This window comes from Bos javanicus, chromosome 7 (assembly GCF_032452875.1).
Source record: "Bos javanicus breed banteng chromosome 7, ARS-OSU_banteng_1.0, whole genome shotgun sequence".
Classification (NCBI taxonomy): Eukaryota; Metazoa; Chordata; class Mammalia; order Artiodactyla; family Bovidae; genus Bos; species Bos javanicus.
Window position 1 is genome coordinate 52,542,360 of NC_083874.1, and position 15,100 is coordinate 52,557,459.

At 51.5% G+C, this 15,100-nt stretch overlaps 1 protein-coding gene across 2 annotated transcripts; it reads right to left on the reverse strand.

Moving 5' to 3' along the window:
* Positions 1-247: 247 nt before the first annotated feature.
* On the reverse strand, positions 248-14,145 carry PCDH12 (protocadherin 12). 2 transcript variants are annotated; one of them, XM_061423800.1, is made up of 4 exons: positions 9,888-14,137; positions 6,788-6,885; positions 4,463-4,614; positions 248-1,098 (listed from the first exon to the last, which is right to left on the reverse strand). In XM_061423800.1, the coding sequence occupies exons 1-4, from the start codon at positions 12,762-12,764 to the stop codon at positions 632-634; spliced, it is 3,594 nt and encodes a 1,197-aa protein (XP_061279784.1). In that variant the 5' UTR covers positions 12,765-14,137; the 3' UTR covers positions 248-631. The 2 variants fall into 2 exon arrangements, with proteins under 2 accessions (XP_061279784.1, XP_061279785.1); XM_061423801.1 differs by lacking the exons at positions 248-1,098; positions 4,463-4,614 and adding an exon at positions 6,226-6,351 and having other exon boundaries at positions 9,888-14,145.
* Positions 14,146-15,100: the final 955 nt, after the last annotated feature.

Sequence of the window (15,100 nt, forward strand, 5' to 3'; positions counted from 1 at the left end):
CCCCTGTTAATACTCTATAAATACTCATGCTTTTCTTAGCTTTAATTTTCACCTGGGAAGCGGATTATTTGATACTGTAGCAATGGGGGAGTGAGGGTCTAGTGTACCTATGTCCATCACCACTGACCTAACACTGTGCACCCTCCCATCCAGGCCCACAATGACACTCCAGCCAGCGACTGGATGACAAAGAACCCTCACCCTACTCTTCCCTCCTCCCTGTCCCTCCTGACAGGTGCAAACAGGGTAACTACCCACTGCATTTCCTTTATTAGTAGGTCAGAGGGCTTTGCCTGGTGCCCCAGGATCCAGTCCCCAACCCTCCAGGGTGCAACCAGGCCCTCCTTCCTGCTTGGGATGCTCCTTGGCATCTCTTTTGCAAAGAGGATGAACCCTCTGTGCTCTTCTTCCATGTGTTTTACCAGCAAACACTTAGCCACAAACTGCCTCCCTCCTCCAAAAACTCCACAGGTAGAGCCAGCACTTAACATGGGGTTGCTTTGGTCAGCCAGCTTTTTGTCCTGGGGCTCCTGCCTCCTCTGTGGGGCAGCATCCGTCACCCTAAAGTTCTCAGCCCACCTCTGGTCAGTGAGTTCAAAGATTAGAGACACTAGTTCCTGTCCCAGAATCCTCAGGGCCTGGGCTTCCTAACATCTCCCAGGGTCCCCGGTTCCTGGATCCACTGGCCCCTGCTGCTGCTGCTGCCGCTGCTGGTCCTGCTCTCGGCCCCCTTGTTCCCAGCTAGGCCCGTGAGGCCTTCGGAGCCCGCGGCCCCGCTGGTGGCCAGGTCTAGACTGAGGGTCCTCCCGCAGACAGAGAGCCGCCGCAGCACCTCGGAGGCGGCCTCCACCGGTACGGCGGGGCGCTGCTCCAGCAGCATCTCCAGCAGCGAGCTCATCTCCGACAGGAAGGTGCTGGCCAGCCGCGTGCCTGTCGGGCTCAGCTCGGGCGCCTTGCCGAACGTCTGGAAGGTCCTGGGCTCCTCCGAGGTCGCAGCGTCCGGGGAGAACACGTTGTCACGGTAGTTGGTGGAGAGGGGCAAAGAAAGTCTTGCCATCCAGGCCGGGTCGGGGACGCTCAGCCGGTCCAGGGCCAGGCCTGCAGGGGGCGAAGGGGACGCGGTGAGGGCGGAGCCCCGGGCAGGCGGGCGGGGCGCCAGACAAAGGAGGGAAGGGAAATGGGGGGGCGGACAGATGGGGCGGCCGGAGAGGGGCGGGAAGGAAGAGGCCCTGAGGAGGAAGCGCGCCGGGCAGGAAGGCAGCGACTGAGGTTCGCTCGTGAGCTGGAGTCGGGACGCGGCCGCGGGAGGAGGAAGGCCTAGAATTAGAAATTGGCCTCTTTCTAAAGCATCTCCCAGTCCCCGGGGGTGTTTCGGGTTTAGGTGGCCTCCATCCATCCCTGTACAGCCAGGATTTTCACTCCCTCAGGACGGACACCACTAGTTGAGGATGGGGCCGCTGGAGGGATTCCCCTTTTTAGCCAATGCTGTAGTTCCTGGCTTGCTGCTGCCTTCCTTTCCAATTCATAATATTAATAATAGTGACCGCTTATTAAGTATTTCTGTGCCAAGCAATTTACATAATTATCTCATTTAACCTCCACACACACCTTTGAAGTCAAGAGTATTTTATGGATGAGGAAACGAGTTCCGGGAAGTTCCGTCATTCATCTACTAGGCACCCAAGCCCAGATTTGACCCCCGGGTCTGATGATTGGAAGCCCCCTGTGATTGTACCGCTGAGACCCACTGTCTGGAGAACTTGCCCTTCCTCTCTCCCTGGATGCTAGGTGCTCACCTGTGGTTCTGGCTTCCCTGGCCCGCTAAGGGCTGTACTGTCACCTGCTCTCAATACCGCACGCTCTCCACACCGCTACCTTTGCCTCTCAAGCTGCGGGAAACGCTGTGAAGGGGCTGGCTGCCTAAGAGCTGTCCCAGGAAAGGGACGGGGCAGTGACAAAGTGTCCCCCTGACCCCGAATCCCACCATCACACTTCTCCTTTTAGCATCTCTTCAACAGAAAATCCTGTCTTAGGAAACCAGTCCCAGGCCCAGTGATAGAGGCCAGGGCTGAGGAGACAAAGCATAGGCCTTGTGGTTAAGAATCTGTATCTTTAAAGAAAAAAAAAAAAGCACAACATCTACTTTAACATGTATTTAATACTTGCTTAAGGTGAGCGGGTTTAAAATCTGTGCATAGAGTGAAAGACTGGAAAGGGATAAGTCAAAGTGTTTGCTGAAATTGCCCTGGGCAGAAATGATTTATTCCCTTTTTGTTTATCTACATTTGTCTCTATTAACCAAATATTACTTTTGTGATTTTGAAAAGTTATTCCAAAATACAGCTAAATGCTGTTTCTATTGATAAATGAGTCTTGGTCTTGCCTTGTCAGTGTGGGGCTATGCAGGCTGTGAGGCAGGGTCAGCCCCTTTCCGACTAGTCCAGGCCACGCCCAGGGCTCAGTGAACGTTTATTGAATGATTGAATGAACATAAATATTAACCCTGGACATTTGGGAAATGTAAACCTTAGTTCCCTGAGACTCTGGGGTAATAAGGTTGGAACTCTTTTGGTGTTACAGAATCAGGCTTTTCCTTGTACAAGGGTCAGAGGGCTTCAGAAGGAATGAAGCTTGCAATGAGAAAATCAGTGGAGTGTAGGAGAATGGCTGAAACATGATGGTGAATTCACTCCGAGGCAGGTGGGCACTGGACAGACCGGGGTTTGGTTTCCTAGCTTTGCATCTTATGAGCAGTGTCAACTTGGAAAACTTGCTTAATCTCTCTGAGGCTCTTTTTTTCTCTTATAAAGTGGTGAGATAGTAGCACTTATCTTGTAGGTGGCTATGAGGATGCAATGAGCTCATGCAGCCAGTAAAATATGATCATCATCACATCCTCTGGTGGGGCTTTTACCTGATGCAACTGAGACCCCAGTGTCAGGCCCATTCACCAGTAGCCCCATCACGGTCCAGCCCTATGGGCAGTGCAGGTTCTGCTACCATTGCTGTGCTATTCGTTCTCCAACTTGTTACCATCCTGCTGTGTTCCTTGCCCTCTGTGCTATGAGGAATCAGGACCACATGGGAACTAAGCCCACAGGTTCCAGCACAAAGCTGGAACATAGAGATATAACACCAGCACTGAGGTCATCTGAAATTTTCTAATAGCCAGATTTAAAAAGTAAAAAGAAAAGGTGAGATTAATTTATGTAAGTTTTTTATATTTAATATCATTTTATCATGTAATCAATATTTTAAAAATTATTAATATGTTTTACATTCTTTTTTCATACTAAGTCTTCAGACTCTGGAGTGTGTTTTATACTTCTATCACATCTCAGCTGGTCCAGCCATTTTCACACATGGCTATTGGTTACTGGAATGGACCTCATAGCTCTACATTCTAGACAATGCAGTCCTTTAAAGTTCTCTGTATTTGTGCTGTCCAAAGCAATATTCATTAGCCACATGTGGCACTGGAAACATGGCTGGTATGACTGAGGAACTGAATTTTTCATTTTACTTAATTTTAATTAGATTTCATTTTACTTAATTTTAATTTAGAGCCACACTGCCTGGGTTAATAACCATAGGCTACACAACCTTGGGAAAATTATTAAAACCCTGGTCACTCAGTTTTTTTTTTTTTTCTTTATGAAATGGGGATAATGAATAGTCCCAATCTCAGAAGATTTTCTCATGAGGCACTTAGAAGAGGGACTAGCACACAGAAAGCACTCAATAAATGTTAGCTATATTTTTTTAACCAAGCAAAGGGAAATCCCTGCCATGCTTTCAGCATACAGAATATGACCAGATGAGAAATAGATTATTAACTATGCAACAGAAAACCACAGCATAGGTCAGACTTAGTGTGTGTTACTTGAAAGAGGCTGACTGATATGTGCTGGGGGGAGGTGGGGGGTGACCAGCAGATTCTTGAGTTCTCCTGGTAAAGGGGTCTTCAAACACAATAAGAAATGCAGATGAGTGGTTTAGGAGGTAAAGAGAGGTCCCCTAATGGTAGGTGGGCCCAGGTTGACTTCCCTTCCATCACTGATGAGCTAGGTGATTCTGGGAAGGCTGTGTTACCTTTCTGAGCCTCAGTTTGCTGATTTCTAAGTTAGAACTCCTAATGTCTACCTCAGAAGACTGTGTGGAAGCTTAACTTGAGATAATGCCTTCCAAGAGGCTTCCTTAGTACCTGGCACACACCAAGAGCTCAGTAATTGTTCACTATTCTTTGATGACTTTTTAAATGCATAATCAAAGACAAATCTGGTCTTTAAACAAATGAAGACCTGAAGCTCCAGGGGAAGTAATAAATGTTGCTGATAGTCTTCTCCAGAAATAGACTAGCTGTGTTTCCCTGCAGTGGATTGGAACAGCCCTCTGAAGCCTGGGCACAGGAAGGGACTGTAGGGGCAGAAGTGGGGTCAGGGTGACCCTGGGAAGTCCCTACCTGTGTGGGGGTCCAGGAGGTTTGACAGCTCTTCTTCTAGCAGCTGCTTCACAGAGAGGTCCTCTTCAGGGTCCAGGGGTCCTTCCTCCTGGTCTGGTTCTGCCTGGCCACCAGCCCTGGCTCCTGGGCCATCTGTGTCTGGGACTGTACTCCTGCAGAGGAAGCCAACCCATTCCACCAGTGAGGAAATTCACACACAGATTCATTCATTCCTGCTTATGAATATTCTGCTATTCATGCCAGCATTCATTCATCTGCAAAGTGAACTAGGTTCCCAGCCCAGGCTTCAGAGTCAGACCAACCTGGGTTTCTTGATCCCAGCCCCCTTGCCTACTCTGAGTCTGTTTCTTCATCTGTAAAATGAAAGCAATAAACAACAACCACCTCACGGGGCATTGTGGGGGTAAAATGAGGTGTCACAGGTAAAGGCCTTAGCACAGTGTTCTAAGCACTCAGCAAACAAAAGTGAATGCACAGATATTATTCACCATTGTCCCTCCATTCCTTCTCGTTACCTGGTACAGAGTAGAAGTTTAGTAAACCTTGGTTGATCCAGTGCAGTCACCCTTCCATCTCTCCATCCCTCCAGCCAAGTATGAGTTCCAGTGGTGGCAGAGTTTTTTTCTTAGTGTTTATTTTTATTATTTGGCTATTCCAGGTCTTAATTGCAGCATGTGGCATCTAGTTTCCTGACTAGGGATCTAACCTGAGACCCCTGCACTGGAAATATGGAGTCTGAGCCACTGGACCATCAGGGAGGTCTCCAAGGGCAAGGATTTTTGTCTGTGTCATTCCCTGCTCTCTCACCAGTGCTCTGAACAGAGGCTGGCACATAGTAGGCGCTTAATAAATACCTGGTGGACTGATGTCTGTGTCATTCCCTGCTCTCTCACCAGTGCTCTGAACAGAGGCTGGCACATAGTAGGCGCTTAATAAATACCTGGTGGACTGAATGACTGAATGTTCCCTCCTCCTTGTTTGAGGCTAAATCCCAGACCAGAAGAGCAGGTCAATAGAGGATGCAGCTGAGGTAAGGCATCCCAAAACTACTAAGAGTCTACTCTGGAGTCTCTTGCTGTCTCCCTGGCCTCTCCCTCTCATGGCCCCTCTCTATCACTGAGGAGGCCAGTTCCTGGGACTACCTCAGCACAGTGGGTAGGCCTGGCTTCTCATCCCAGCATCTGGGAAGGCTCCCCAACAGCCTTTAAGGCCTGGGGTCCTTGCTGCTTTTTCTCTATGGCCATTTCAGCAGGAAGGTGGCAAGTTTGCAAGTAATGACAACAACTAATGTTTATTGAGTAATTCCTCTGAGTCAGATATATGCTTTGCAAGGTATATTCCCCTTCTCATCAAACCTTTCACTTCTGTAAGGGCTTCTCTTGTTATCATCCTCATTTTACAAATGAGAAAACTAAGACTTGTAAAGATTATGCATCTTGCCCAAGGTTCCCACAGGTTAAGTGATGAAGTCAGATTTCAAAGGCAGGCTGAGGTGACTCTGGAGTATATGTGCTCACCCCCACTGTACAGTGTTTCTAGCTATCTTCGCCAAAAACCAACCAAACAAAATGACTATAAGTTGTCACAGCAAGAGCACTGAACTGGAAGTCAGTATCCTGAGAGCGAGTCCCAGCTTTGCCACTCACTGGTTATTTGACAAAGTCACTTTAAGGGGAAAGGACTTAGCATTGTTTGTATACCTCCTTTGTTCCAGGCACTGGGCCACAGGCTTAGAACACTTGTGGTCACTAAATTCTTACCCCATCACTACAAGGAAGTGGCGACCTCCATCTCACAGATGAGAAACTGCAGGCCTGAGGCTTGATCTGACTTACTCAAGTTTACGTAGCTGGGTAGGATCAAACTACTTAGAGCCTCAGTTTCTCCATCTGTAACAAGAGGGAGTTAAATTAGTTGTCCTCTTGAGGTCTCTTTAATTCTAGGACAGCCCAAAGAAACACACCCACATACCCATATCCTTAGCCAGGAACCTTCATATTATATTTAAGTGTCAAGAGCACGAAGGCTGAACGTTACAGATTTAAAGTCCATATTCTAGTCCCTCTGAAGTCAGAGGACAGATAGAGCCTCAGGGATGAAGTCATTTCCTTATTGACTCTGGGTCCTGTAAATACTATTAATACAGTAGTAGCTCCAGGACCAAGCTGTCTGGGTGGGGGGATGGATGCTGGTCACTGCAGTCTCCCAGGGGAGCAGCATCTGGAATGTGCTCACCCTTCCTTGCAGCACAGAGGCTGCAAGGGTGAGGGCAGGCTGGTGGGGAGGGGGCTTGAGAAACCAGAGTTGGGGCTACGTGCTGCTTACCTGCTGCTGCCGGGCTTGGCCAAGTACTTATTTCCCCGGTGGTTTGGTTTGGGCTGGAATTGGCCCTGATGCAGCAGGGACAGCAGCTGGGAGATTTGCTACAAGACAGGAAAAATCTGTTGACTCCACACAATTCCGACCCAGCACACTTCCTTACCGGATGTTTCCCTCAATGCCGGCGCTTTCTTTTTATAGTCTTTCCTCCAGCCTCAGATGTTTGTGGATCGGATGGGGGATGGTGAAGATGGTGACGGAGGCAGGGACGTGTGCAGGCAGGTTCCCTGCTTGGCTTTGTGTCAACTACAGATTCCCGGGACCTGGGTGTCTGAGAGAAAGAATAAGGGCCCTCTGGGGGCCCCCATGAGACCTCCTCCCGGTGGACACTGTGAGATGGGGGTGGAAAAGGCATTTCCTGACTATAAATGTATTATTACTTCAATAAGGATCATCTTAAAGTGTTATATCTCCCTCTTCAGCAGTATTCAAACACTCAGCCAGTGTTGGTGGGTCAGATGTAACTATGTTATAAGAAGACAGAGGGTGTTCTGAATCATTTATTCATCTTTTCATTCACTCGACAAGTATTTAATGAGGGCCTGCTTGTGCCAGGGCCTGTGCTTGCTATGGGAGTAAGAATGAGATCACAGCCCAGTTGCTGCCCTCAGGGAACTCTCAGTCTGCCTGGGAGGACAGTCAGGGGAGACAGGGCATGTGGGCTACTATGGGGGGTTACATCGGAGTTGGGAAAGGATAGAGGTCAAGTGGAGCAGATGAAAGCCCCTCACCCAACTTAGAGCAAGGAAAGAGTTGTGTGTGTGTGGGGTGTGGCTACAGGGAAGTCATTCACTTATTTCAACAAATGTTTTCTGAGTTCATACTGCATCACAGGCCCCTCTACTGAGACCTGGAGTTTCCACAGAGGGTTAGCAAGTGGAGAGAGGGTGAGAGTCTGGGTGAGGGGTGAAAGGAGTTTCAGTCAGAAGGTACTCAAGCTGAAAGGCCAGAGGAGACAGTGGAGTTTCAGAAAGGCTGGTGAATGGGACAGGGGTGGGTGAGATGTTCAGGGCTAGAGTCCCACAGGCTCTTATGAGGGAGGCAACAGGCCAAGTCAAAGTCATTTCTAGTTTGTTGTGTGATGACAGGCAGGTTTTTAGATGTACTCAGATCTCAGTTTCCTCATCTCTAAGGTGAATCTAAAAATACTACCCAGCCTTCTTCTCAGGCTTGTCAGGATTAATTAGGTGGTTTTAAAGTTTAAAATGCTCCGCAGAGTCGAGGGGTTTGGGCTGTTACTCCTAGAAATGTTGTGTCTGCCTCCGGGGCCCAGCTCACCTCCGCTCCGAGGAGATCCCTCTGCCCTTTGGACAGCTGTGACAGAAAGGGCCGACCTCAGAGGAGGTCTGGAAGGGGAGGTGGCTGGGACTGGGGTTTCACTGTGACTTGGGAGTGTCAGGGCCCCACTGCCCACCTTGGGGCCGTTCCCACCTCCTGGCCCAGGCCCAGAAGCCCTCCTAAGGCACCTGCCACCCTTTTCTCGAGTGACAGCCGATACTTCAGGGACACTCCCTGAGTGCCAGTTCCTAGGTGATATGCCGTCATTCAGGGTCATTTCACAGCTAGAGTCAGACTCGAGTCAGACTCAGGTTCAAATCCTAAATCTTCCCCTGCTCCATCTCCCATCTGTGTGACCTTAAGGAATCCTGAGGCTCAGTTTCCTCAGCAGTAAAACAGGGGATGATAACAAGACCCAGGTCATGTGTTGGTTGTGGATATGAAGATTAAATGAGTGAAAGTCTATAAATCACTTAGTAATAGATCTCAGGATAACCACTTACTAACTGTCCAGTGGTATCTAATCTCATGTCATTCTTCAGTAACCCAAGGAAAAGGATGCTATTATACCCATTTTGCAGATGTGGCACCTGAGGCACACAGGGGCTACCTAGCAATTAGAGGCAGGGCCGGATGGAATTTGAACCCAGATCTGACTCCACAGCAGCTCTATGCTACTGGAAAGACACCAAGTATTAGGCAAGCTGCCTCTTACCTTTAAGTCGAACTCACCTGGGTGCCCTTCTCTCTTTCAATAGGGTCACCCGCAGGGCCTGCTCTCTGCTGTCTCTGGCAACCACCAGCACCATATTTGACACAAAGAGCTTATTCAATAAACATTTGATGAATGAATGGGTGAATGAATGAATGGCTCTGGACAATGCTTCTGGGGCTGCACAGAGCCAGGGCAGGACTCCTGAAAGAGCAGCTGGGCCGCCTCCAGGTGGCTTCCTGGGGAAGAGGTGGGGGAAGGAAGCCGTGTCCTTGCTCTGCAGGAAACATGAGCTGGTGGCCTGGCTCATGACAGAAGTGTGCCTTGGGCACAGGGAAATGATCTGGGGTTCAGAGGAGTCGATATGGATGTGAGATCAGGCCCCATCCCAGAAAAAGCTTTCCCATTTGTGTCCAGTAAACCCTAGGTCACTGGACACAGACATTCATCATCCCATTTAATCTTTAACCCCCTGGGAGGTAGACACAGGTAAGTTTGGTATCACAACTCCCATCTTATAGATGAAGAAAATAAGATAATGTTGCCCAGCTCCTAAAGTGACTGTGCCAAAATTGGAACCTAGATCTGCCTAACTCCCAAGTCCCAAGATTGTTTCCACTGCCCTACCCAGCAGGCCTAGCTGGCAAGCTCTGGGGTCTCAGGCAGCCCCTGAGACCCGGGGGCAGTAATGCCCATGCCAGCTTGCTTCACAGGGAAAATTGCCCAAATGAGATGAAGGCAGGTACTGTTGCTCACTGCCTTTGCTGTGTGTCTGCTTGTGCCAGGTGCTCTGAGTAAGTGCTCAATAGGAATTAAGTGACAATTCTGTGAGGCAGATGCTCTTATTGCCATCCCTGCTTTATAGGTAAGGAAACTAAAGCTCAGAGACAGCAAGTCATTTGTCCAGGACCACACAGCTAAATTCTTCTGACTCCAGAGCTGAACCACTGCACCCAATGCATCCTAAGGTGCTTGGTGAGCCTAAGGAATGAATGTGAGGGTAATGGGGTCTGATGCTGTTCATGGTGATCCAGGGGTGACCAGAGAGAGAGGTACCTGAACAGGAGGCGAATCCACGGTGAGCTCCTCTACAGGGTTCCGCTCCGCAAAGGCGGCCACAGACAGCCGGACCAGGCTCCGCAGGATCTGACGGGGGCCTGACTCTTTCTCAGGGGCTACTTTACCATTGAGATTCCGCTGCCGCCTCAGGGTTGCAGAGGAGGCTGGCGGGCTCTGCGGGGCCTCCTCGCTGCCCTGGTCTCCAGGCACTCTTCCTGTGGGGCTGCCCGCAGCCTTCAGGAGCCTTGAGCGGGGCTGGCCTACAGCGGGCTGGGGCTCGGCAAGGTGCAGGTTCTCTCGGGAGGCGTTCCTCTGCCTGGGATGGTTGAAAAGGAGGTTGACAGTGTCCTGAAGCACCTCTCGGCTCTCGGCCAGCGTTCCCTGGTTGCCTTGGTTACGCAGAGTCCTGTACAGAGTCGGTGTGAGATGAAAGGGGGCCTGCAGGCAGGAGTCCCAACCTGCTTCCATCATTGCTTCCTCGCCCACATGCTTGGGGGGCTGCCCGACTTCACCAGGCTCATCCACCTGGCCCCTGAGCATAGGCACAAGTTGGATGTCTGCCTTCTGAATCTGTTTCTGGGGCCTCTTGGGCTGGTGACGGTAGGTGGACTCAGCCTCCCGACAGTTGTAGGCCCTGTTGTCCTTTTTCTCCGTCCGGCAGATAGACGTGATCAGAGCCAAGATCGACCCAAAGACAGCAAGCAGTACGACCAGGCAAATCACCGTGAGTACTGATGTGCTCAGGGCCCCTGGCTCACGGGCTGAATCCCTCAAGTGGTCCACACTGGTGACAAACAAGACCTGCAGCAGGGCTCGGGTCTGCAAGGAGGGGCTGCCTCGGTCTTCCACCACAATCTCCAGCTCCCACTCACTCCCAGTGAGGCTGCTGGCATTGGTGACGTTGATGAACAGCTGCCCCAGGTTGGGGCTTAGGACAAAGACACCGGCTTCATTCCCGCTCCGAATGGTGTAGAGAAGCTCTCCATTTGCCCCTGAGTCTGCATCTCTTGCTATAATAGTCACCAAAAGGAATGGCCGAGAGCTGGAGGTGGCCTGTAGTGGTATGTCAGTGCCTGCTGGGCCCAGGCCATTGGGATTCTCAATGGGCACTAGCAAATGACCTGTGGAAGCATTTACAAGCACCGAGAGGCTGGCTCTCCCATTGCTTAGTATGGGGTGAATCACCTCTGGGGCATTATCATTGGCATCTAGGAGGCTGACCCAAACAGAGACACTGGATGAGAGCTGGGGCTGCCCACTGTCCTCTGCAATCACCAGGAACTCAAAGCTGGCCATCTGTTCATAGTCCAGTGACCTCTGAGCGGTGACCTCACCTGTGTCTGAGTCAATAGCTACCAAGTGAGAAACCGAGGAGTCCTGGATGCGGTATGAGATTTTCCCATTAACACCCAGGTCTGCATCATGGGCCTTGATGGTGATGAGGTGAAGAGAGGGTAGGTTGTTTTCCCGAGTGGAGACCTGGTACCTGCTTTTCTCAAACACAGGTGCATTGTCATTGGCATCACTTATCTGAATGCTGAGCTGTTTCTTGTCTGATAAGGGCTGGGGTCCTTGGTCTTGGGCCAACAGAGTGAGGGTATATTGGGGCCACTGCTCTCTGTCCAGTGTGGCGTTGGTTAGCAGCATGTATGTGTTACCATTGGTCCTTTTCAGCCTGAAGTGGCCCAGCTCTTGGCTCAGCCAACAGTGGACCAGACCATTGTTTCCTGAGTCCAGGTCGTTGGCCATGATGAGAGCAATGAAACTGTCTTTGGGAAGAGCTTCGGACACCAGCAATGGTTGGGAGGCCCACGTGATGTGGATGCTTGGGGCATTGTCATTGACATCCAGAACCTTGATGAGAATCTTGCAGTGGGCTGGGATGGGATTGGGACCCAGATCCCTTGCCTGAACATCCACTTCATAGGCCGGATTCTTCTCGTAGTCTAGGTGCTGGAGCAGAGTCACCTGGCCCGTCTTGGCATCAATACTGAAGGTGTTCAGCACCTCCAGAGGCACGTGCTTACTGAGAAAGTATTCCACCTCCCCATTGGGGCCTTGGTCAGGGTCTGTGGCGGTCAGGTTTATGAGGAGAGTACCAGGGGCAGCATCTTCTTGGATTTCTAGGGCCAGTGAGCTCTCAGCAAACACAGGGCTATTGTCATTGGAGTCCAGGACGCTGACCTTGACCAAGCTGGTGCCTGACTTGGGGGGATTCCCACTGTCATAGGCAGTTAACACCAGATCGAAATATGAGTGGATTTCCCTGTCCAGCTCCTTCACCACCACCAGTTCTGCGTGTTTTGTCTGATCGGGCCCCACAATGACATCCAGGGCGAAGTGCTCGCTGGGAGACAGGGTATAGGAGTGCAGGGTGTTGGGGCCAGTGTCTGGATCCAGAGCTCTGTCCAGGGGGATCCGGGTGCGCAGAGAGGCGCTCTCGGAGATTTCCAGCTCCTGCTCACCTTTGGGAAACTGCGGCTGGTGGTCATTGATGTCCAGCACCTGGATCTCCACGTGAATGAGCGCCCGCTCCCCTGTGGCCAGCACGTCAAAGGACACCAGGCAGGGATCCTGCTGCCGGCAAAGCTGCTCCCGGTCCAACCGCCTCCCTGTGCTGAGCACGCCGTCCTCAGAGTCCACCTGGATGGGGAGTCCCTGGGGCAGCTGTAGGACCTGGAAGGCAGCCCCTGCTTGGCCAGGCTCCTCCTCCCGGCCCCGTTCCTGAGGCAGCTTCCCTATCACGGTGCCAGACGGTACCTCCTCTGCCACCTGATATCTCACAGTGAGAGTGGCCACCTCCTGACAATCCCCTGATAGGAACAAGTAGCCACCGGGCCCCAGAAGTCCCAGAAGTGATAGAAATCGCATCATGCTTACCGCCAGAGAGCGCTAGATCCAGAAACCGCTAGAGTTCTTCAGGGGCTGGGCGAGTCCTCCAGTGTTTCCTGAGGGACTTGATTAGCCCCGTTCTCCTGCCCCCAGACCTGTTGGCACAGCCTCGTCCCATCATTAGATAATGGAACTAACAGAAGGAAAGGCCATTTTCATCAGAAGAGATTTGAGAGGTGCAAGGACCGATGAGGTAAAATTGCCAGGGGAGCCCTGGTACAGGGGCACTGTGGGTCCCCGTGAGCCAGTGATGGACAAGAGTCGGTCCAAGAGGAACCTGACCCAGTGAAGCAGGATGTGGGGATCTGACTTCCAAACAGTTGCTGGGCCAGGGAAACAGAGAAGCAGCTTTTTCCTATGGAAACCCCACCTACAGGAAAAGGGAGGGCTGTGAGTTTCTATGCCAATTAGAGAAAGAGAGTTTCCGTGAAGCTGAGTGGACTGCCGCTGAGGAGGATGCGGCCGGGGACAGGCCGGATGGGAAGGTGCTGTCCATGTGGCAAGGCGGCCGCTGAGGGGAGGGGAGCCCCTGCTGTGGCCAAGTAAGCAGAGAGCCAGAGCCCCTGCTGGACGAGTCACGCCTCGGCCTCTCTTCCTTCCTTGTCTCTCCTTGTTTCCTTCGTCTCCCGTTATTCCTCTCCCATTCCTCTTTTCCCGCCCTTGTCTACCTCTCAGTCTTGACTCTGCCCCCATCACCCATTTTTGTCTCAAGGGAAGCAGAGCTGATTAAGAGAGTGGCCATCAGAGCTGAACTGCCTGGGTTCAAATTCTGACCCTGAAGGCTCCCAGCTGGGTCATGTGGGACAAGTCACTCAACCTCTCTGGGCCTCATCTTGAGAGTGCAGATGGGAATAAGAACAGTAGACCTCTCAGGCGGAAATCTTGGAGATGAAATGGAATGTGCGTGGAAAGCCTGGCCCAGAGTCATGAGCAATGACATTGTTATTGGAGGTGGGGGTTGTGATCTGCATGGTTTGGCCTGTCTTGGGACTGCCTCTGGCTCCTGCATTGGCCGTGGCAGTCTCTTGCCCACACAGACCAGACCGTAAAGGTGCCCATGGCCTTGGCTCCTGAAGCACAATGACCTCTCTGATCCGACGGTGCAGCCTCCCTCCCCCTTCCCTTGTGGCTCCCCAGCCTCCCGGCCCATTGTTCTCCACATCTGGTCCAGCTTGAGCGCCTATCCCGGGGAATCCCCCAGCCTCCCACTCCTTGGTCTTGGAAGTTTTTATACCTTTCCCTCTCCCACACTTTCCTCTCCCTTTCCCTCCCTTTCTCCAATTCTTCACTCCCCACTGCAGTTCTTGTCCAAGAGTCCTGTCACAGAGATGAGACCCAGGAGGGGGCCAAGGGGGCAACTGGCTTGGGTGGCCTTGAGGTGGCTTGCTCCTTCTCATTTCCTCCTGCCGCTGCTGCCCCACCATTGTCCAGTCTTGCACTTTACCTTGAGGTTGAGTCCAGAGGTTTGTAAAGCATTTGATGTGATGGGAGTTAAGGGCCAACTTTGCCTAGGTAGGTCCTTAGGGCTGGAGGTGCCTGTTGGGACAAAAGTGACTCCAGTTGGGCCACTGGCCTGGAGGCTCATGGCCATTTGGATGGCGTGATGAGGACCTCCTTGGCCTAAGCATCACCTGTGCTCCCCTCTGTACTTTCTTTTCCACACCCTACCCCCTCATATTCTACTCCCTGGAGATTCCCAACAGCACAGGGTCTGAATTCAATGGGGGTATTCCCTGGCTCTGGAGACAGACAGAGCACTCACTAGCTTCGAGACAGAACACAAGTCACATAACCTATTTGGGCCCCAGTTTCCTTCTCTAGTAAAGCATGGCTATCCTGCATCTCCTGAGTTTCTGGTAAGGATTCAATGAGCTAATACAAGTGAAGGCTCAGTGCAGTGCCTGGTACAGAGAAAGCACTCATTGCAAGGGTCTAGTTTACCTGGTATTATTTGCCAGGCTTTATACCCTGAGTGCAAATGGTAAAGATGGTCTCGCATTTGTCCCTTCACTTTTTTCTCTGTCTTCTCCGCCAGGAAGTCTCACTTCCCAGGGTGTCCTCAGCTTGAGCGCAGGCCAGGGCTACCTGTCCTGCAAAGAGAGCCAGTGTGGGCCCCAGGTCCTCTGGTGGTAGCCTGTACAGTGGCTCTACTGCCTGACCCTCACTCATCCTGCTGTGTGCAAGGCAGTGAGCAGGACACAGTGTCCCCTAAGGGACTCGTAGTTTCAGGTCAGGGTGGGAAAATGAAAGAAGTGGGTCCAGTGGAGTGGCTCTGGAATCAGGTCCTCCCGGAAGCCCCTTAGATGCACCCGGAAGGA

Excerpts from the sequence above, each read along its gene's own strand:
- PCDH12 (XM_061423800.1), bottom strand. The coding sequence starts at position 12,764 with ATGATGCGATTTCTATCACTTCTGGGACTTCTGGGGCCCGGTGGCTAC. Across the intron at positions 4,615-6,787 it reads GCCAAGCCCGGCAGCAGCAG|GAGTACAGTCCCAGACACAG; the intron begins GTAAGCAGCACG and ends CTTCCTCTGCAG. Across the intron at positions 1,099-4,462 it reads CCTCCTGGACCCCCACACAG|GCCTGGCCCTGGACCGGCTG; the intron begins GTAGGGACTTCC and ends CGCCCCCTGCAG.